The sequence below is a fragment of the Onychostruthus taczanowskii genome, unplaced genomic scaffold (genome assembly GCF_017590055.1).
Source record: "Onychostruthus taczanowskii isolate IOZ18803 unplaced genomic scaffold, ASM1759005v1 scaffold67, whole genome shotgun sequence".
NCBI classification, from domain to species: domain Eukaryota; kingdom Metazoa; phylum Chordata; class Aves; order Passeriformes; family Passeridae; genus Onychostruthus; species Onychostruthus taczanowskii.
In genome coordinates, this window is record NW_024504455.1 from 4,839,156 (window position 1) to 4,861,512 (window position 22,357).

General features: G+C 44.1%; 1 protein-coding gene across 2 annotated transcripts; it reads left to right on the top strand.

Moving 5' to 3' along the window:
* Positions 1 to 267: 267 nt before the first annotated feature.
* On the top strand, positions 268 to 22,071 carry VGLL3 (vestigial like family member 3). Of its 2 annotated transcripts, none has more exons than XM_041420964.1 (4): positions 268 to 390; positions 9,306 to 9,561; positions 14,726 to 15,235; positions 21,465 to 22,071. In XM_041420964.1, exons 1-4 carry the CDS (start codon positions 298 to 300, stop codon positions 21,506 to 21,508), a joined length of 903 nt encoding a protein of 300 aa, XP_041276898.1. In that variant the 5' UTR covers positions 268 to 297; the 3' UTR covers positions 21,509 to 22,071. The 2 variants fall into 2 exon arrangements, with proteins under 2 accessions (XP_041276898.1, XP_041276899.1); XM_041420965.1 differs by having other exon boundaries at positions 288 to 390; positions 9,309 to 9,561.
* Positions 22,072 to 22,357: the final 286 nt, after the last annotated feature.

Here is a 22,357-nt window from a genome sequence, read left to right on the forward strand (position 1 = left end):
GAAGCGTGGCTCATACAGGTGACACCTACTCCAGCGAGCCCTCGCTGCTCCAAAAAAGCTCCCGGGAGCGCCTCCCGCTCGCAGCCGGCAGCGGCGGGGCCGCGCTCCGTGATCCCGCAGATGTTACCCGCGGGGCGCTCGGCGCGGCGGGCGGGGCTGGGCTGGGCTGGGCTGGGCAGGTGCTCGCGGCGCCTGGCCGCGGCCGCCCCGCGCCGGGGAGCGGGAGCAGCAGCAGAAGAAGAAGAAGGAGGAAGAAGAGGAAGGGGGAGACGGCGGTGGCGCGGGGCGGCCGCGGCCATGAGCTGCTCGGACGTGGCCATGCAGCAGCCCGCCCCGGCGGCGTGCGGGGCGCCCCGCTATCCGGCCGCGCCCGCGGCGGGCTGCGCGCAGGTGAGCCGCGGGGAGGGCAGGGCTGCCTGTGCCCGCGGTGCGGAGGACTGGGAGGTGCGGGGTTTTTTGGGGAGGCCCTCCCTCGGCGGGTGCATGGCGCATCGCTGGCTGCCCTGGGCGGAGACCTCCGCTCCGGCCAGCCAGCGATGCGCTCCGCAGCCCCCGGCCTGATTTGGAGATGCGGGGAGCTGCTGAGGGTGCCCCGGAGCAGCGGAGCCTGGTAAGACCTTTCCTAAGAAATAAAAAACATTTCCCCCCCCAGATTCTTGCATCTGGCGGGTGGGTGTTGGCTTGCTCATCTGGCGTGGGGCAGGAGGGAAAAGTTATTTCCTTACTCCTCTCCCCCTTCTCCCCGCCGTCGTGCCTTCCTTGCTGGCTCTCCCCGCTCGCCCCGTTGGCCGGCGCGGGGCAGCGCCTTAGCCCGGCGCGGTGCGGGGATCCGCGCTGCTCCTCACCGCCGCTCCTCCCGGCGCTCCTGGAAGATCGTCTGCGGCGACTTTCCAGCTGAATTTGGTGATCAGATGTATTATTTTTATTTTTTTTTTCAAGTGAATCAGGAAATTCTTATCAGGCTGACAGCATTTTTAGACTATGCAGTGCGTGGGTGAAGTGGGACTAATATTGACTTGGCCCTAATGTAGTCATCTGAGAATACATTTTTTGGTTGTTGCTGCATTCCATAAGGTTTTATCATTATTATCCATGAAGATTGTTTTCTCCGTACATGGGAAGTGACCCCTAGTATCAACTTGCCTGGGAGACACGAGTATGGGCTAAAACATTAAAATTCCGATCGTCTGTTGCTGGTTTTTTTCTTTTTTTGTTGGGAGACAGAGCCCGTTTGCAGAAATGATACCCCAGTGAACTTGTCCAGGTTGCTCATGTTCACTCTAAATGTGAGCTCTGGAAAACTTTCGATTTCTGCCTCTTGCAGAGTGCCTTTGCTATTATTTCTTCTCTAATCTTGGTCAGAGCTTGCAAAGCTTCTGTCTATGCAGTAATTTTACTTAAGAAGTTTGTGTTTGGGTATCTGGAGGTCCAGTTCATAGCCTGTGTGCTTTGACGAGAAAATGAATAAGTAAAAACTAATAGCCTGATTCTGTGGCTGAGAGACCTAGAAGTAGAAAACAGTAATCAAAGCTCTGCTGAACCTCCTGACGTTTAACTCTGAAGTGGTTGTCTCTATTTCTCTTCCAGATCTGTAGAACACTTGGTATGGGGAATTCTATTAAATTACCGTGTCACGTTCAAGTGCTAGTCCTTTTTATTTTTAAGCATAGGTATGAAATTTCTTCCTCCAAAAGCAGGGCTGTGTATCAAATGTTCTAGGGGCACCCTAATGAACACTGAAGTTTCTTGAAATTTTATTTTAAACAAACTGAGTTCTTGGGGGTTAAGCTGTTTAAGTAGAGGTAGATAAGAAAGGCAAGAAACGTAGATAGCTCTGGTAAGCCAGTAGAGGTCTTGAGCTGGCCATATACCGCATTTCCACCTAAAAGCTTTCTAAACATGGCTATCCTATGTGTTATGAACAATTTAATTTAATGAATCCTGGTTGCACTGGTTTTCCTGACACACTTGGAGCTGAAGGGTCTTCACAAGCTACTCAGATGCCAGACTGAAAAGCCATGCTGTTGTTGCTGAAGAAAGTGTTGCCCCCTCTACTTCTAACTGCTAACTTTAGAGTGGTTTGTGTATTTTCTCTAAATCCAATGTTTTCTAAATTTAGAAAAAAAAAAGTAAGCATAGAATGAGCTCCTCAAGCGTCAAGATTTATTGTTTGCGTAACAAATGATGTTTTGCAAGTCTCTGTTCCTTCAGAATTGTCCTGTCAGAGATGCTTAATCAACTGGTAGAGAACGTAACAAAAAAAGATGAAGAATCTGTTGCCAGGTTTTTGGTTCTTACACATGTGTTCAACATGTAAAACGCTCCTGCACTCTTTGTGAGGATGATGACCATTTTAAAGAATGTTCCTCTTTGTTGGAATTAAATCTGTGGTTTAAAAATAACAGTGAGGGAAGATGAATTAGTGGGATACCTTAAAAATAAGTCTCTGCATTGGCGATGATAAAATGGAGCTCACCCTTAAAATATCCAAGGACTCCACCAAGGCATTTTTCAGTGGTATTGTACTACACTGGTGTCTTTCAGTTTGTTTTCTGAGAGAGAAGGCTCTTCCATCCTCTGCTGCTGTTGGCTTTCATTTTCTTCTCAGGGCAACGAGATGCAGGTGTGTCACTCTAACTAAAGCCTGTGCATCTCCACAGGTATTTGTAGTAAAGTCATCTCAAATGTGTAACTGGTTATGCTTTGGACATCAGTTTTGTGTGCTTTATGGAGCAAAGCAGCTCTTCAGCTGTGGAGCTCAAATGTCTGCGCTCTGGGATCTCTCTGGAGAGCCAAACCCATCGTGTTTCTTTGGGTCAGCGGCAGTGCCTGCAGCAAGACGAAGTGGGTTCAAATGCTTGTCTCCTTTTTTATTTTTATTTTTAATGGAAAGTCTCAGACTGCTTTTAAATGGTGGACTAGTGTGCACCTGGGTTGTGCAGAAGTGTAGCTTTAGGGGGTGGTCCATTGTGCCTTTTTAAAGTTTCCCCACGCTAAAGTTATTCCTGCATTTCTGTGTCTGTATTTTTTTTGCCCTTAAAATCAGCACGGAATTGATTTTTGCCTTGCACAGAAAGGTGGAATTTCTGGAAATGTAGCTTTCACCATCCTTAGCCAGGAAAGGACTTGCTGGCAAATTAATTTAGATGGAATTTTTTTCTTTTTTAAAGCTCTTAGTGGACTGAAGCCTGAATTCCTCTTGAATGTTAATGGGAGTGGAGGCTTAGCACCTTAGATCTTTGCGATTGCTCAAGTCCAGGGTGCTTGCTGGAGGGAAGTAAGCGAAACACGGATATATACATGCTCATATGGTGCCAGAATGAGCTGATGAAAATGGGGTGTGGCCCTGATTTTACAGATAAATCGGGATTTCCGTACTCCTTTGCCAAAAGACGGATCGAGCGTGTGCCGGTGTTAGGATACGAACGTGTTTCTGTGTCTGGTGGGGAGCTCTGCAGGCGTGAGGGTAAAACCCTGCAGAGTGGCAAAATTAAAATGCTCTTTGCTGCTCACTTTGCTGAGGGGCTGTGCAGCTGGAATAGTGAACTTTGGCTTTCCTATGGGTTGGGTGAGGAATGGGTGTAACGAAATTCGGAGAGGATTTGGGAACATGTAATTGGAGCAGAATCCCATTGTATTCCCGGCACACGGGGATGGCTTGTCCTGTCACGACAGGCTGGGCACAGCCAGCTGCAGGGCTGAGGCTCAGGTAGGACTCACCCAGGCTCACTAACACACCAGCTAAAGACCTCTGGAAGGAGAAGTTACAGTAAATGGTAGTTTTGGAATTTCTCCATGGTATGTAGAGGCAAGCCAACATCTAAGCCAAAGCTGTCCTTGCTAAATCAAGTCTTGCATAAGGAGTTGTGATATGCTCAAATCAGACTTTCTGCTGGCAGTGCTGTAGACAGCCTTGTCTTCATTAGCAATTTAGGTCACTAACTCCGCTCTTCCTTCCAAACTGACAGAGTTGCAGACAAGGACAGGTCACTTTTGATGCTGTGTCAGCTGGCTGCAGCTAAACCCCAATTCACATACTGCAACTTGTTTTTTCAGTGGAATTCTTTGCATCATGTGCTCCCAGCTTTTGAGGATGGGCTTGTTATTCTGCTTATGCTTTGTGGCAGTCTGCAATGTCTGACGGCAGGTAACAGCAGAGCGTGGCTTCACATCCAATTTTTGCAGTGCAGATTCTTTCTCAGGGCTATTCCTTTGCTGTTTGCTCTACTAACTTCTCTGGAAGCTATATAACCTGTATAACTCATCTATTCTCACAGTCACAGGGTGTCAAACCTGGGTTATGTCCTGCCCTGTGTGCTAGGTTTTCTTGGTTGGTTTTATTTGGTTCAATCCCACGGGACATCACTGATTAAAAAAGTTTGCCTTGCTTTACTCTGTCATGCTGACTGGGACCAAATTCTACTTGATCTGCCTCTAGCTGCATAAAATTAGACCTTTAAACCTTTAGGGTACATCTCTGTTTACATGTGCAGCAAAAGGTGTATGAATGCATTCTTTTTTCACCATGTCCCTCCATCAGCAGAGCACAGCAGCACCTCCATGCTCTACCTCTACAAATCCAGTGGCCCAGCTGAAAAGAAGCTCTCACCTTGCTCATTTGTGTGGGTGGAAGTTACTGTTTCATGTTTTTAGGGCAGTGCCATAAACACATCTTTCAGGCCCAGCATTTAGTACCCTGCTTGCTTGGAATTGTCTTCTTCCTTGAATTCTTTCTGTGTTATCAATAGGAGCCTGCTTGGCAGACAGCTCCACAAATGGAGGACTGTCTGAGGATTTGCCACGAGTTTGTTGCTGGAATTCCTTCTCAGAAGCTTATGTCAAATGACAGCCTTTTTCTCAGGGTAGGGTCATATAGTGTTACCTCAGCGTAGTTATTCTTTATTTTTGGTTCCTGTTCTTTTTCTCATAATGGAAAATCTGTAACAGGTGGCCACAGGCACACCAGACTTTCATGCTTGGGAGCATAAAGGACCATATGCTGTATGGTGGCATGTATGGAGATAATAAATTGTAGGAAAAGGCAACCAGTTTATGTGAAAAGTAAGAGCTGGTCTGAATTTTCGATTCAAACTTGGCTGAAGTAAAACCTTCTCTGTTCTCAAAGTGTGGTTGTTTTATTTTGTTGTTGTTGTTTTGCTGGCTACTAACTGCTTTCTGCTGGAAGTGAGTTTTTTTTCTATTTGCAAAGAGGAATGTTCTGACATTTTTACCAGACACTCTGGGTGAGACCCGGGACCCTTGAAGTCAGTTGGACTTTTGCCACAGGCTTTAATGTGGCCAGCATTTTGCTGCATGAGAACCTTTGTGCTTGGTTCTGGGTAGGGTATGTCAGAAAATAACAGGAATCTTCAAGGCAAGGATTTTGTGTGAGATTTTGGACTGAATGTTTTCTTGGTCTAAAAGTGCTCAGGAAGACAGGCTAATGATTGTTTAGAATAAACTTTCTTTTTAATATTCCCATATCATCAGTGATATGTTGACCTTCAGTTTCCTTTTGTTGTACGATTTGAAGTGAAGGGTTTAGATTTTCTTTGGAATTGCCTGTTTGTGAATATATGAAATAAAAATAAGGTAATGTTGGTTGAAGCTGAATTCAGCCTAGGCTGTACAGCTGTATTTACCCAGAGATTGTGCCATTTCAGCCATGAACTAGAGTCTGTTATCAAAAGGGTATAGACACTGAATTTCCCTCTTTTCCACTTAAATTCTGTATTCTGAATTTAAATTCTGTATCCTGTGTCTTGGCCAAGAGAAGATTTTTGGTGTTTGTTTTGTTTTTCAGAGGCTGCTTAATATCAAGTCTCTAGTGTAAGGAAGGGAGAGGTGTATTTCATGAATATATTAAAGTACTGAACGTTGACAAGACATAACACTGTGTTTGGTCAGAAAACACTTGGTAAAGATCTTACAGATGCAGTTGGCTGATAAAGTATATGCTAGAACTGTTCAAATGAAAAAGTACAAGTTAAACTGGACTAGCTGAGGTTAGTGGCCATAAACCTACCCTGGTGTTTATGGGCTTTTTTGTTTTTGTTCCCTCACATCCCATGATTGTGGGACAAATTCATTTAGCGCTGATGATTTTGCATAGTTTTCCACTCACACAACTGCAGTCAAAAATATGGTGAGAGTACTGTTAAGGTCAGAACAAAAATTAGGAAATTTATGTGCAAACAGGGTATTTTAGGTGAGTTGGGGGGAAAAACCCTCACATTGTCAAAGGATGCATACACTGGAAAGGATGTATGTACACTGCATACAAGGAAGACTTGCTGAATAACTTTCTCTCACTGTAGTGTCTTGCTTAAAGAGTTTTGCAATTACAGGCTGATAATTTCTTCCTGAAATGCAAATTAATTAGATCTGTATCTGATCACAGGCTTGCTGTTTTGAAAAATCTTTTAATTTAGAACTCTTATCCTTTGCAAATAACTCACTGCAAACCACAGCTTTGCACTGTAAATAATCATTCACACACAAGGCCCTGTTCTTGTCCATCAGTCCTACTATCTTTTTTTTTTTTTGTTGCATTAGAATTTTTTTTTTTTTTTACATTAAAAAAAGGTCAGATTTAGTGCTTTTGAAAGGAGCAAGTGCTCAGAGCATCTTGTAATGACTGTCCGTGGACTGGAGGGGAGGGAAGAGAGTTGAAATGGAAAACGAATTAGATTCTTAAGCTGTGGAAGGGGGAACATTCCTGCGCAGAGAAGCGACTCTGGAGATAAGTTTTAATTTCCTGAACTCCAGTCCCTGTATAGGAACATTGGAAGACTTCCTTCCTGATCACCAAGTCAAGCCAGGGGCTGTGTTAGCGGTGTGTGTCTGTCTGTAATTGCGTGCTTGTGTCTGCATTTGCATAACTGCAGCATCAGTGCAAGCACCTGTAGGGATGGGAGTCAGCACTGGATGTGTGCTGCCTCTCTTCAAGGTCTGGCATGTAACAGACCTGTTTGGATTTCTCCAGAGGATCTCTTTCATACTGTGTCTCTGCGTAAAAAACAAAGCCCAAGCAAAACCAAAAATGAGAAAAGCATTTTTAAGAGGATCTGAGTTGTGGTGCAGCTTCAGGAATGGCCAAGTTGTCGAGGTGGATGCGTTGCAGGTTTCCAGTGCATGTGTCTCCTTTATGTGCAGCATTGCTAGAACTGTTTCTGTCTTACTGAGGTCTCAGGGGTCTGTGATTCCTCAGGCAAAACCACGAAGCTTGCTTTGAGTGATATCCTAGTAAGCATTTGGGTAACAGATATTAGGAGAACTTCCTGAGATGTTTGCTTACAGAAGGCACGAAGCACTTCCAGAAAAAGTGTACGTTGCCCCAAATTCTGCATTTGCAAAAATATGTTTACAGCCTCAGACTGTTTCATTTTAGCAGTTCTAGTTTCTAGTAAAACTGCTTTATTTTGCTGTTTCCATATTTTTGTTTGTTTATTTTTATAAGTGAATCCCAGTGGTTCTCCCAATAGTCTTAAGTAATATTGTGCTAAACTGAGCCACAGTAGAACTTGCTCTGTGAAGCACAGATTCACTGGAAATCCAGGTCATTTCCTGATGTCCCCAAATGAAATAAAATTGCGTGTGTCCCTCACTGCAGTTTGTGCAACAGCATCTGAATTAATGGTATCACTGAGCTGCTTTATCAGTTAACCCACTGGAATATCAGATACGTTGCTTAAGTTGCCGTGAGCTTTAAGTATAAATAGGTTTTAATTCCACTTGTCAATAGCTCTTTCTTACAGGTAATTTTTTTAAATAACCATTCGTAATTAAGACTTTGCCTCAGAGCATTTATTTTGTACTACAGTGAGATAATTTGTGTCAGATTATATGATTTTAGAAAGCACTGAATTTAAATGTATCGATGGTACAAAAGGTCAGAAAATGACTTTCGATTATTTCTAAATTGTACAAGCATATTTATTGTAAAAATGAAACTTTATAGACTGTGCAGTTGTTTAACTTTTTCTATACAACTACTTCGGAAAAAGGGTAAAAATGCCATAAACTTAAAGAGATTCTGATGGCGCTAGAGTGTTGCCAAGCAAACCATTAAAGATAAGTCAAGCTGTAATTCTATAGGAATGCTATGAAATACTTTTGCATATGGACTGTAGTTGTTTTTGGGTTCCTGAAAGTGCTTGTGTGTAAAGTCAGCTGTGGAAATGGCTGGCTAGCTAAAAGCTATGATTCCTGCAGCTTGACTGTTGTGGGGAGAGGTTTTTTCCCTGTGAAAACAGTTGTAAAGTGGAACATCTGAAAAATATGTTCCATGCAAAATGGATCTTCACACACATTTATTTTGACATTTAGGTTTGATTTGAGAGAGAGAGAGAATATTCTGAAATAGCCATTCACAGATGGCTTGTGAGGGTTTTAGCTTTTTATATGCTTCTCTGTGTTTTTGGTTTGGGGTGGATTTTTCTGCATGTGTTTGCGGACTTGTCAATCCCCCTCTTCCCCCAGATCACATGTTTAATTTTTTATGACTTGAATTTTTTTTTCCCTTTTCCCAAAAGCTGGTGTTAAAAAAAAAAAAAAAAAAAAAAGGGAAAAGAAACCCCTTCCACCCTAACCTCAAAACAACAACAAACCACCCCAAAACAACCAAAAAACCAAGCTCTCAAACCCCTGACCAGCCCCCAGTCACCACCCCAAGGTATAACTTCCTGTGATAAAAATTCTGTTGTCAGTGAGTGAAAATTTATGCATTTTGTGGATTTTGATAATACAGTAGAAAAATTTTCAGGAAGCAGGAAACTCCCACCTTTACAGCTTCAGCAGTAAGTGCAGGGAATCCGGAGGGCCCTGTATGCTCAGCTGGAGGAGTGTGCCCAGAAACCTGGTGCTTGCCCAGCTGGATGTGTGAAATGCACATGCTGTCTATCTGGCCACCCTTCCACAGGGCTGGGCTTGACCTCTGTAGCCTTTATTGATGGAATGTCCTCTCCAGGTGGGAGTCAGGAGGGAATTGTTAGAGCCTGTCTGCTGTCTTTTGAAAGTATTGAGTGAAAGCTGGTGCTGATAAATTGTGGTTGTGAAACATGCCTGAGAAGCAGGTCCATCTGTGTGAGAGGAATAGAGACTCTTAAGCAAGCACTGGTATCCTCTTCTTTGTGAAATGCCAGTGTCAAGTATCCAGGTAGTCCAAATTTAATTACAAAATGAATAATCAGTTATTCGGTGTATTCAGTTATTTTTAGTTAAATAACGGAATACACTCAGTTATTTGAGCTTCCTCTGAATGCCATCACTGATACATCTCTTGTTTGTTTTGTTTCTAATCCCAGAAGAAGTTAGCTGTGTACAACAAGATGCAGGAGTCTCTGGAAGTGACCCTTCCCAGCAAGCAAGAGGAGGATGAGAAAGAGCAGCCTGCCGAGATGGAGTACCTGAACTCTCGCTGTGTCCTGTTCACTTACTTCCAGGGAGACATTGGTTCAGTGGTGGATGAACACTTCTCGAGAGCTTTGAGCCAAGCCAGTAGCTTCAGTTCAGAGACTGCCCTTTCCAAAAGCAAGGCAGGGCTGAATCCTCTCTGGAGAGGTAAGAGGGGCAGGAACTTGCTTTTTGTGGTGGGGCTTACTCGGGCTGCGTTGCAGAAACACACATTGCATTGCCCCTGAAATTCTGCTTCTCTGTGGAAGTGGAAAAATCCCCCTCAAATCTCCAAGAGCTGAGGAGCTTCTTGGGTTGAGTGATCTGAGGTGTTAAAGGGGGAGAGAGCAGCCAAAGGCATGAAAGGAGCAGGCATCTCCAGCTCCTGCCATATCCTGTCTCTGCCAGGGGCTGGGAGGGAAGGGGCTTCACAAACGTCTGCTGCGAGGTTGGAGGCTCTTTTTTTTTTAGCTCCAAGTGTGAAACTTGGCCTGTGCAAAGCTTTTTGGGGTGCTGGCCTTGGATGTGAAGGAAACCTATGCAGCCTGCTCGGGTGGCTTTGCCAGGTGATCAGGATTTGTCCACAGCCGCTTTCCAGGCAGGGAGGAGCCAGCGCAGGATGGAATGGGCTGGGGGGCAAGCCCTGGCTCCTGTGGCTGCAGCCACGTGGTGTTTTCCTTTGCAGCTTGCTTGTGGGAGAGGTACAGATGATATGTGGCTTGCTGAGTGTAAAATGGGCATGACATTACTCAGCCTCCAAGCAGGGAGCCCGAGGTTCTTCGAGGCATTTTCTCACTGTCCTAACACAGAGAGTAACAACACTGTCCTCTTGTTATGCACATAAATGCTTATATACTTCATATGTACTGCTGTGACAAAGAGCAGATCTTGCCAGAGACACTGGGTAGCCCTTACAGACAAGACTTCCAAATTGGAAAAAGCATGGCAGGAAGATGCTGTTTCCATTTTGTTGGATGTGGCAGTCTGGGTGTTTAAGATCCCCACAGCTGCATTGTTTCCGATCACATCCTTATGTGGACTGGCAGAGAGGGGTGCAAACTAAGCAAATGAGTAATGGTGAGCAATGGCCTTACACTGGGTTGATGAGAGAGGTACTGGTGGGATCTGAGCAGGGGCAGTGGTGTTCCTAATCAGTGATGTGGAGGTGAGACTGCATTGATGATAGCCACAGATACTAAAGAGAGATGGGATATTTGGAAACAACTGTGAAGAGAAAAATAGCACAGAAGAGCTTGCTTTCCAGAAGGATGATGACAAATCCAAGGAAGTTTAAGCAAAGGTCAGCACAAGTGGCTAGGGAGCTGGAGGAATTTATGGCTTGAGCTGGGACCATTAATGTTAATGGGAAATTTTCCGTTGACTCGACTGAGAGCAGGATTGAACCTATGCTTACTAAAAAGGAGACTGGAGCATTTATAAATGGCCCAGACAGGCTATAAATGTTTTAGCAACAGGATTAAGGCAGTCCCCAGAGACCCCATGCCCACAGCAAGCCCTCTTCAGTGAGCTTGGGGATGTTCTGTGGATGCGGTCGCGTGTCTTCCCTTTGGCCTCAGACATTCCCTGTTGTTTATCCCTGTCCCCCCCTCTGTGGCTTCACAACCATCCCCAGAGGGCTCTGCAGGGGACATGAGTGTCTTGGTGTGAGGGTTCTCCAGCCATACTGCCTCCTGACCCCATGTGCCCCATGCCCTCAGTGGGGAATGGAGGTCGGCGTGTCCTGAACAACTTCTGGGAATACAGTAAGGAGATACGCCCTGTGCCATCCCTGCACCTGCTGGAGGGGCATGAAAATCCCTGGGAGCTGAGAGAGCTGAGGGCATTTGCTGCTCCAGAGAAGAGAAGCTGACAGGAGCTTTATCAGGCCCAAATGGATTTCTGATATATTTGTGCTTGAAAGCAAGGTGGAAGGACCAACACTGTCAGCTTGGTCTTCTGGTTTGTGCACAATATCAAAGATGCTCAGTTCCACCTTGAGCATCTTGAGAATGTGAGCTTGTGTCCCATTACCTAAAGAAGTTAAATGATCATTAGCTTGTGGTTCTTCCATAAATAAGCTTCATGGGTAGTCAGAATTGTGTCAATTTCTTACTCAGAAATAAATTAGAAAGAAAAATACTTTTTCTAATAGTGGTTTTGGGAGATGCAGGTTTCAGTGGAAAGTGTGTGAGCATGAACTGGCTCCCCAGCTCACTGCATTTTCTCCTTTATCTGAAAGGAGAGATTAGCAATGTTTTTGACTTCTTTTTTCATCTTTTTTTTTTTAAGGTGTTCTGATGAAAATGCAAACTGATTTTATCATTAAGGTGATATTGCAGGGTTTTTTTTGCTTGTTTTCAGGAGGGATTTTGCTTACATATAAAAACTAGAGCCTGTTGTTCTGAAAAGAGCAATTTTTTATCATTTGCTTGTTGATCAGGTTAGGCTAAAATTATTTTGAAAACTGATTTTTTCATAAAATACAGTTCTGTATGTCAGGCTCGAGTAAAGTGAATATTGAATTATTTTGCTGGTGCTAATGATACCTTGACACTAATGTTACTTTAATGGTATTTTTATCAACATGTTTTTCCTTGCTGAAAGTGTTGGGTTGTTTTTCTATCTTACTTTTCTTTCCTCACGCCTTAAGTGAGAGCTGATGTTGTACTACGGAACGCTCCTTATGTTGTCTCCTTTCCAGTGTGTGCACTTCTGGCATGTTTTCAGTGTGTGTTGTGAACATTTGGGTTGGCCACCGTGAGCATTTGCATCAGCTACAACTGCGTGGTCCCTGGGATGTTGCCTTGTCCCTGCCTCCCTGTACTTAGGGTAGGATAATTGTGGTGACTGTAGTATCTTTCTTGGCAGACAGTTTTTGTTAAATGCCTCATGGAAGTGCAGAGATTTTTGAATTATTATTTTTTTCTTTCTTAAGAGCAGTGTGGACATGGCTGTTTCTCCATGTGCCATAGAGGCCAGGTATCCCTGAGCGCTCAGGGTGGCTGAAATTTTCCTGCATGTGTATGTGACATGGACTGAGCCTTTTTGTCCAGTGACAGGACTGACCTTTCCCAGTGAGAGTGGCCACACTGATGCCAGTGGGGGCTGGCTTGTGACAGTGTCAGGCAGCAGGGATGCCTGAAACCTGCATAGGTTTGAAAAATGGAGATGACCAAACACGTTTGCTGTGGCCTGGACCTCCTGCATGACTGGTAAAGCCAAGCTGTTATGCAATCTGGGATGAATTCACGTTGGCAGATTCAGTGGTTTAAAGTGCTCTCTCCTGTTACTAAAGCTGTCCTGCAGATACTTTGTGGTTTTCTGTGCTTTTTTGAAGTGCAGGGCTTTGGATTTAGGGCTTTTCCATGCAGATAACAGCCAGATAGTTTTCAAAAACTCGATTGCAGAGGTTAATTTTCCAGAATACTGGCAGAGCATTGTCAGGCTATGCTCCTCTGTTAACTAGGGTGGAAAACAACAGAGTGGACATGAAGTTTGCTTTTTTTTTTTTTGTATCAGCCCTGCTGCCAACAGCACAAGCCATACATACTCTCCATCTCAGTGTAATCCCTTTTTACAAGGAATGGTTTACAAACAAGGAACAATACCAATTTTGGAGGAGTGCTGTGGCTTCTGTAATATGCTCGAAGCTCTCTGTAGTCTTCAAGCATGAATTGCAATAAAAATACCTTGCTAAAAACAACCCAACCTTTTGAAGAAACCCATGGAGTGCAGCTTGCCAGATAAGTTTTCAGCCTCTGAAGCATTTTGGCAAAAGCATCCACAACGTTTGTCCATGGTATATTTGCAAAGTTTGTTTCCAATATCGGAAGTTAATCAGACTCAAAAACCTGCCTAAATCAAAGCCAACTGATGTGTGGAAAAATTTCTGTGATTTTAATGGATTTTAAAACAGAGACACGAGTGTCCTAGTGATGCAGTCAGAAAAACTTTAAAGTTTTTTACTTCCAAAATATTTTTGTATAAGCAAAGTTCAGAGGCGGGAGTGTTTGAAGAATCTGTTCATTCTCAATGGTGTCTTCACCAAAGTCTCATTCCAGCTGCTTATTAAACAACACAAAACCAAAGGTGATTTAAAAAAAATAAAATACTTTTACAAAAGTTATGAGGAACAGAGGATTCTTCGCCTCATCAAATGCTAAACTTCCCTGGCTTTATTTCTCCATAGGCTATTTTTATGACTGTTCTTTCATCAGAAGTGAAGTTCTGTATTTTTATGTTTCCATCTTTGACCAAAGAAAAAAGTCCTATTGGAGCTGAGAAATATTGCATGAAGCAGTACTTTCTAGCATGAGCTGGCAAGAGGATTGTGAGAATGGAGAAGCCAAGATTTTGCTACACATCAAAAATACTAATGGAGAAGCCAAGACTTTGCTACACATCAAAAATACTAAGTGCTCCTTCAAAAGAGGAATTTTTAGAATGTGATTTCATAATGTAGAGGTATTGGAATCCATTTAAATATAATCTGAGCCCTAGCTGTAAGAAGCAGCAAGTCTTTTAGTTCTGACAAAAACCTTTTTGAGCTACATAGATGGTTCTGCTTCTATGATCCTGTTGGGTAGAGGGCATCATGATATATTCTGTGAAGGAGTAACATAAGCTGTGTTAGATATGACCTTTATCCCATCAGAGCATGCAATTAGTTTGAGAAAATCAGGTATTCTTTTAGCCAAATGTTTCCTGTTCTGCAGTGTGGTGTGGGCTGGTTGTCTTTCCTCTGAAGCATTTGCAGCCACAACAGCTGCCTTTCTAAATGATGTGCTCTAGTCTGGGCAGGAGTTAGCATCTGCTCACAATTTCTGTACCAAGATCCTGAGAGGGCTCTGACTCTACAGTCTGAAGAAGAAAAATCTTCTCGGGTGGGATCTTATGTATGTAGAAATCTGATGGGAGGGAATGAAGATGGGGGAGCCAGGCTCCCTTCACCAATGCTTGCTGACAGAACAGGAGGCAATAGGCTGAGATTAGAAAACAGGAAATTCCATCTGAATACAAGAAAACTTTGTTTTGTTGGATTTTTTAGGTTGCTTGTTGCTTTTGGGGATTATTTTTGAAGGGCTGCATAGTCTGGAGCTCACTCAAAATCTGACTGGACATGGTCCTGGACAACTGCTCCAGGTGACCCCACTTGAACAGGGGAATTAGACTAGGCAATCTTCCTCCCTCAAATGTCCCGTGATTCTGTATTTACTGAGGAAGCTTGAGTTCAGCGTTACAAACCTCAGAGAGCAGCAAATCACTGTGGGGTTTTTGTCCTGGAATGCGTTGTTCACCTTCAGTCACACTTCTCTTCTTTCCTCCCCGCCAGAAAGCTCAACAATTTCAAGCCAAAGGAGCGGATTCCCAACCTCGTTCTGGGCCAGCTCTTACCAGCCTCCTCCTCCACCCTGCTTAAGCGGAGTGCACCCCGATTTCCCTGTGACTGCACCAGGCACCTTCCCAGCACCAGATCCCAGCAGCTGGCCAGGACACGGCCTCCACCAGACTGCCCCAGCTCCTCCCCCCGCCGCCTCCGAGTCCTGGCACTACCCCTTAGCGTCTCAGGTGAGCCCCTCGTACGCACACATGCACGATGTGTACGTGCACCGCCACCACCCTCACGCCCACGTGCACCACCACCACCATCCCCACGCCGGCTCGCACCGCGACCCGCGCTACGGCTCGCTGCTGGTGCCCTCGGTGCGCGCCGCCAGGATTCCTGCTGCCCCGTGTGACGGGACAAAGGCCGAGCCCGCTGCTGCTGCCGGCGCTACCTCAGCCTGGGCCGGAGCCTTCCACGGAACAGTGGACATCGTGCCGAGCTTTGGCTTTGATACAGGTAAGATGGTTTTGTTGTTGTCGTCGTTGTCGTCTGTGACTTGTTTTAGCAGAGGCGTGAACTCCCAGCGGGGCTGGCTCTCAGAGCCGTGTCCAAGTGATTCCTACAAATACAGGAATCGCTCCTGTAATTGCTGTCAGGGCAGTTCTTCCTGACTTCTGCTGAGAGACCTTTATCTGCCTTAGTCTCATTCAAGCCAGATGACGCAATCTGCATTTTTTGTTTCTTTTTATTGAAATATTGTGGGAAAATATTAATTATGCTTCCATGGGGAAGTTCTCCGTTTGTTCAGCTAGTTCATATGTGCATCCACCAATATGCAGCACCAATAAACTAATAACTTGCAGTATGTGAGGACTGCATCTTGCAGTGGAATGACTCAGCATTTCCTTCCTGTGTAGTATCCAGGTGTCACATGAAGAATACAGGTGCTGATTGAGCTGTGCTTGCCATCCAATGAAATATCTTTCTGTAGGGCAGAGACAGAGGTATGTGAGTTAATTCATTTCACTGCAGGGTCTGTAGTCTGAGCTGCAGACCATGAACTCCATCTGTGTCTGTGAGCCTTGAGTGGCAGTCTCTCGTCTCAGCATCAGAAGCAGTCTGGCAGCCCTCAGGGTTTGCCGTTTCTTGCTGTCAGGTGACAGTTCCCAGTGCAGCCATCCTGGAGCTCATGGGCCCCACTGTGAGGGCTCCTTTTTCGGTTTGATATTGATCTCACCAGCAGCAATCCTTGCAGATTAGTACTTTTTAAAGACAGTGTGTTATCTGATTAAGGAAACATTAGGTTTGTATGTTTGTTCCCTTTTCCTCAAAGTATCTATTTGTCTCCATTTTTGATAGCACTCTCTGACTGGTTCAATGTGTGAGAACCACTTCTTTGTCTTGATTAGTGGGCAAGGGAGCAAAGAATCGATGGGGGAAAAAAGGCTGTTTCTTAAAGATGAAATTCTATTAACCTCATTCAAATCTGTCTCCTCCCTTTAAAGCAACTGGGAACCAGTAATCTCCTCTAAATACTATACCATTTGCTGTCTTGATGTCAATAAAACTAAGAAAAAGCTTATCAGTATACTTAACAGTGGACAATTTATATGTAAATAACATTTCTAGCTAAATCAGCGAATCAAGAATAATTATATTTTATGCTTTTGGGTACAAAATGATAAACTAACCAGACTGGGATCTTGAGATTTTTCCTTTGTGGCAAACCCCATAAGGGGAGTGAGCTGCCTTATCTGAAGCACGAGCAGACTGTCACTGCCACAGGTGTAAGGGACAAGGCCTCCTGGACCCAGCCCCATCTGCAGAGTCCTGGTATTTGGGTTAACCTTTTGGGGGTGGAACAGAGAGCTGTGTATGGAATTAGTCAGGAGAAACCACTGCCTGGCTTAGGTACAAGTCCAGCCTGTTAGTTCTTTCTCTTTAAGAGCAAGTACCTCAAAAAGGACTGGGTCCTAGCACTGCCTTAGAGATCAAACACAGCTTTGGCTTGGTGCTGCCTGCTCCCTGTGAAAATCCCGGTGGATGGGTACAGTTGGGTGCTAATTTTGTCAGGATCCTGGTTTGGCAGTGCTTTGCATGTCATTTGGTTGCTCAGCATGGGAGACAGTGGAAAAGATCTGAACTGTTCACTTCTGACCCATGCCTGATTGTGTGGGTTTTAAGTCTCTGAGTTCCTGTGGGGAAAAAGAAGGAGGGGAAACATGTGACTGGTTTGAAGAAACACAGAATCTCAGCAGACCAGTGGCTCATTAGTTTGAGACTATTCAAAAGGGTCACACACTGAAACACAACAGCAAAACCCTGTTAGGCAGCCCCAGTTTTGGAAACCAGGATGCGAGCATTGAAACACAGCAGGCAGTGGAAACCTGTGACATTACAATTACTTGCTCTCTTGCCCTGCACACTCATCCCTCTCCTGCTTTCCAAGCAGAGGCTTGCTGGGAAGGGCAGGAAGGCTGAGCTCCCTTTTCAGCCTTGCCTGCAGCTTGTGCTGTTGAGACAAATGCTTTGGTTACAGGCACTCGAGGCATGGAGGGAAGAGGAAGCTTAATTGCTTTAGGGTTTTGTGTGCACATCCAGCAGAATCATCCCAGGGAAAGTGTGGGGAGAGGAGAGGGTTGCTGGAGTACCACACAGAGTCACATCCAGCACCTGCTTCATGTGCACTTCAGGGAAAGCAGATTATACTGGATAAATCTCCACGTCACACAGCATTTCATTGCATTTAACTCCAATATCAAAGAGCTATCTCGAGAGAGGCTACAAACTCAAGAGCCTGGAAGAGTGAACTGGCTTTTAGTGACATAAAGTGCTTTCTCCAGAGTAGGGTAAGGACACAGTGGCAAGAATATGTCAGCTCTGAAAGTGTTTGCTCATATATCCCTGGAGAAAATAACCTGTGGAGCTGTCAATGTATCGGATTCCATGAGCTTCAGGTGATTTTTGTTAAAAAAGTTCATTTGGTCTATACCTGGACATTGTCTTTTGGAGTCCTTCACTTATAAACTGATTCTCCTTCTTCTTACCATGGGTCACATTTCTTGTGCTTCTGTCACATGGATTGTAGGAACATCTGCAAAATTCCTCATGCTGAATTATGTGGAATGGTGGTGTTGGGATCAGGGCAGGCTGGCTGTAATCTTACCCTCTTCCAGCTACATTGTTGCATCTCTGCCATGCCATGCCAAATAATCGATCTCAAGAATGGATGATGCTGAATCACTTCAGAGGTTAAGAGGAGGTTCCCACTGCATGCACGGTGTAGTTTGGGAATTTATGGTTCAGAACACTTTGTGTGGGACAGCAGCACAGCACCCTTCACAGAGCTGACAAGCTATTGATCTGTCTGGCACATCTGTTTGAGCTTACATGGTTCTGTTTTAGGGGATGAAGAAGGATTTAGCTACCTGATTGCCATTAAATGTGGCTTGATCCTTACATTGTAGGCTGCAAATTAACCCTTTTAGTAGCTTCTGTATCAGTCCCAGTGCAATTAAAGAAAGTGCTGGTCTGCATCAAGAGCTGTTAGAACCTGCTAGGTTTGTGTCTGCTGGTGTGTAGTGTCTTTCCAAAGTGCACCAGCTACAATGCTCAATGGAAGAGTACATTTCATGTCAAGCATTGATATAAACACATTGGAATAAGTACACATTGTTTGGATTTAGGGCTCAGTTGCTGGTGTCAAGCAAAGCAGGGTTTGGCTGTCACCAGCTCTGCCTGCAGCTCAGAGTTGTAGTTTTTATCCAGTGTCACCACTAAAGCTTTTTGCTTGTGCTTAAGCCACATCCAGCCCTTAAGATCAGGGTTTGGGGAGGAGAATTTCTGTCTCTCAGTGTTGCTGGTGGTTGTAGCCATCAGTGCTTCCCTCGGGAGCGGGGTGGGAGGTGTCTTGCACCCCAGGCCCTTCAGGTGATCAGTGGCGTTTGGCTGTGCTGCAGGCAGCCCGTGGGGAGGAGAGCAGAGCACCTTGCCTTGCCACTGCAGAGCCTAGGAGGATATCCTGTCCTGCTGTGGGACAGATGTGCTGGAGGAGGCTTCCTGCAGCCCCAGCACACTAAAAGCAAAGCAGGACTTTGGCATCAGTGATGGCTGTAAATCTATTAAAATCGAGGTGTGCGTTCTTCATCCTATAAAGTTACGCACATTGCGGTGGATAACTTCAAATTTAGATGAATTAATCACCATCCTTTTGTCCTGGTTTCCTGTGGAAAAATACCCTTTTGGAAATGCCTGTATGTCAGTGTGATACATTGAATTTGGAGTTTGAGGGACCAGTCCAATCCCTTCTGTACATTTGTCTCTGTTCACACCCATCCCACAAGTTTGTCACAACTCATTAAATTTGCTGAGATGTTCCCACAGAACCTGCATAATGTTTGTGTGGCAATTAGCTCTACTGTTGGTGGCCCAGGGAAGGGGGATTTGCTGGAGTGGCAGTGCTGGGTCATGCAGTGCAAGTGAGGATTTCCTTGCTAAAAGGAAAGCACTGCAGGTGGAAGCTCTGGGTGAGTAGCAGACCTTGGATTCTGTGTTAGGACTGCAAATGGCCTTGCCTTGAAGGAGATAGGAATATAATCAGGAGAAGGCATGGAAAGTGTTCCACATTCAGTTCTGTAAATAGGACAACTTTGGTTTTTTTGGATTGTTTTCTCTTGCTGTTTAGAGTCTGTAGCTATACCTTAAACCTCCTTGTTACAGTTATTTGTGCCTTGCAAAGACACCTGCGTAGGCAGGTGCCTGTTCAGCTAGTTATTCCCTTTCTACCACTTGCTGCTGTCAGGTGGAAGATCTCTTAAACACGTGTGTGTGTCATTTTTTTAAGCTGCTAGGAGCCACATAACCTGTTTCTCTTCTTACAGGCTCCCATGGCCTCTGGTGTCCTTTAGTGGTCCTCTGGTGAACCTAAATGGCTTCTTTATGCTCTGAAAGTTTTCTGCTCTCTGACTTTTTTTTTTTTTTTTTTTGGGGGGGGGGGTGGGTCATCTTTGTTTAAACAAATTGTAAGCACCAAAGGAAAAATAGCCCCAAATTGTCATCACTAGCTTTGAGGGAGCTTTGAAGGGAACAGCAGTTCATTATGACTGTCTGTGTGTGATGCTGCCAGGGAAACAAATAGCTCTTAAGCAACAAGGAGACATCTTCACTGAATAAAGAGCCTCTGAACATGTTTTAATAGGCATGCGCTAGCTGAGGGATATCTCAGTTTTTCCAATCTGTAGAAACAGGTACAAGTGCACATGAAATGGAGCAGAAAGCATTAAACAAGTTTTGGTGCAGCACACCTATGGGCTCTGCTTTCCCTTTCTCTTCACTGCTGGACACACAAGTGTTTGTACCCTGCTTGGAAATCCTCACAAGGATAGAGCCATATGCTCTCATCTGTCATGTGAGTGCTAATTGCTTTGCAGCTCAGCTCTGAAATGTTGATCATCATTAAATATTTAACTGCTCATAATCTTAAAGCAAGGAGGTAGTTGTCAGATCAGAACCCTGCCTGCCTGTAAGTTCTCTGAAAACTTATGGGTCGTCCTTAATAGTCAATGTGTGATTGGATTTGGAAATGAGATCCACGCCTAGCACACAGTTCAACATCAAGTGAACACAGAGCTCTGGTGGTTACAACATCACAGAGGTCTGGAGTTGCACCTATTTACATTAGTGATGAAATTAACCCTAAATTCTTAGCAAGTCAGGTGCCTTGGTACATTGCAGAGCAGGAATGATGACTTGTAGTGGAAAATGTACCTTCATTTCATGGAATGTGATTTACTTGCCTCAAAACATCAAAGGGCAGGTTTTAAATCATTGAGACTTGAGTCCCTCACTGCCTCAGAAAATACGTGCCTGCATCTCTGTCCTTTACTTTCCCTATAAATGAGCAAGAATGTATCTTCTTGGAGAAATTTAATCTGCACCTGCCCTTCTATTGTCTGGATTTGAGGTTTATGCCCTGTTAGGTGTGAATAGAGAGATTGGATCCCTCTGGAGCAGAGAAATCCCAGATTATTATGCAGGTTCCAAGTCTATAACGCTAGAACCACAACATAGCACCACATTTATTAGATAGTCCTCACTTTTTTACAAAGGAAAATGTTAGAGGAACTCATAACAAATGCAAGCTGAAAACGATTAATTTTTCCCATGTGGAAGCACAAGCCATTCTTGGCTGGAAATCTTGCACTCTGTAGGTGAAATTATTTGGGATATTTTGCCTGCTGCAGGAGCGTTTTCCCTTTCTCCTCGGCGAGGTGAAATGCCACAGAAACTGAAATCCTGAAGTGTCCCAGGCATTTTCTAGAGGAGATGGTGTCTGTGGCTGGACCCTGCCTGGAAATATTGCTCTGCTGCCTACTGGATAATTGATGCAGACCTTTATGGAGGGTTTTTTCACTTCATGCTGTGTTCCACATGAGCTCAAGCCAAGGAAGCGCATGCAGGAATTTTATCACCATTTTTGAAATGGTTGAGCCAGAATCAAATTTTAGTATGGTTTAATTTTACCCCTCATAAAATAAAAGTTTTGGAGCAGTAACACTGTTGCTAACAAGTCCTTTAAACTGTTAAATTGTCATTCGTTTCTTTTTCTTTTAAATTTTTTTTTTAAAATTCAAAACTTGTGTTTCTTTACTTCAGTTGCTTGGGGAGGGGAAAGAAGAAACCATCTGATTTATTAATTTAATATTTATTGATATTAATAATTTTCCTTTTCTTTTCTGAAATGTAGGTCTACAGCATCAGGACAAGAGCAAGGAAACCGCTTGGTTCTGAGGTGCAGAGAAATTAAGACCAGCTAGAGCTGGAGTCAGCGGAGCTGGGCGGGTGATACAGCAGTGGCTGACTCCTTCTGCGTGGAGCAAAGGACACACATGAAGATGAAGAGCCAGCTATTCTGGTTTTGCTATTGAGCCTTTTATTTGTAAGGCCATTTATGGGTCCCACAGTGTTGGAAAAAAAACCAAAAAAAACAGAAACCTAACTTTTCTTTCTTTCCTCATCTGAGCCTGCTGCAGCTGGGCAACCTAACTCCTTTCTGCTCCTTTAACAGTGTTTCGTTTTGTTCAGCTTGATATTTTTATGAACAGTCTCAATAGTCAGGAAAAAGACTCTCCCTTGACTACAGTGCGCCTTCTTTCAGGAATACAGTATTTTGTAGCTCTTTGTGCATCTATTTTTGTAGAAATACAGAAAGTTTGGGTAAGGATTGATGGGCTATTTTAGGATGACATATTTTTTTAAAAAAAATTGTAAAATTGTTAAGTTCTGTTTAAAGAACTTGCTCTCAGAGAAGCACTGGCAAAAATGTATAAAATGCTATTTTTAGATGTCTGTGATGTGTTTGTGCATTTTGGGTTTTTTTGTTTGTTACCTCAAATGTCTATCTTTCTTTTCTTTTAAAGAGCTAAACTCCTTTGTTTCCACATTACTAGATTCTGATGATTTTGTCCTTTTGTTCTAGCTTAAGCAAGTATAATTCGCACCTGAAGTTTCAGCCAAATATTTTTTTCCTGGTGTTAAATTGTAGTAAAAGTGTTTTTGTTTTTCTTGCTTCTGAAGGTGGCTTTGTGCTGTGCTGACTGTCAGAAGCTTGCAAACACCTTTAGCATAGAGCACATCCAT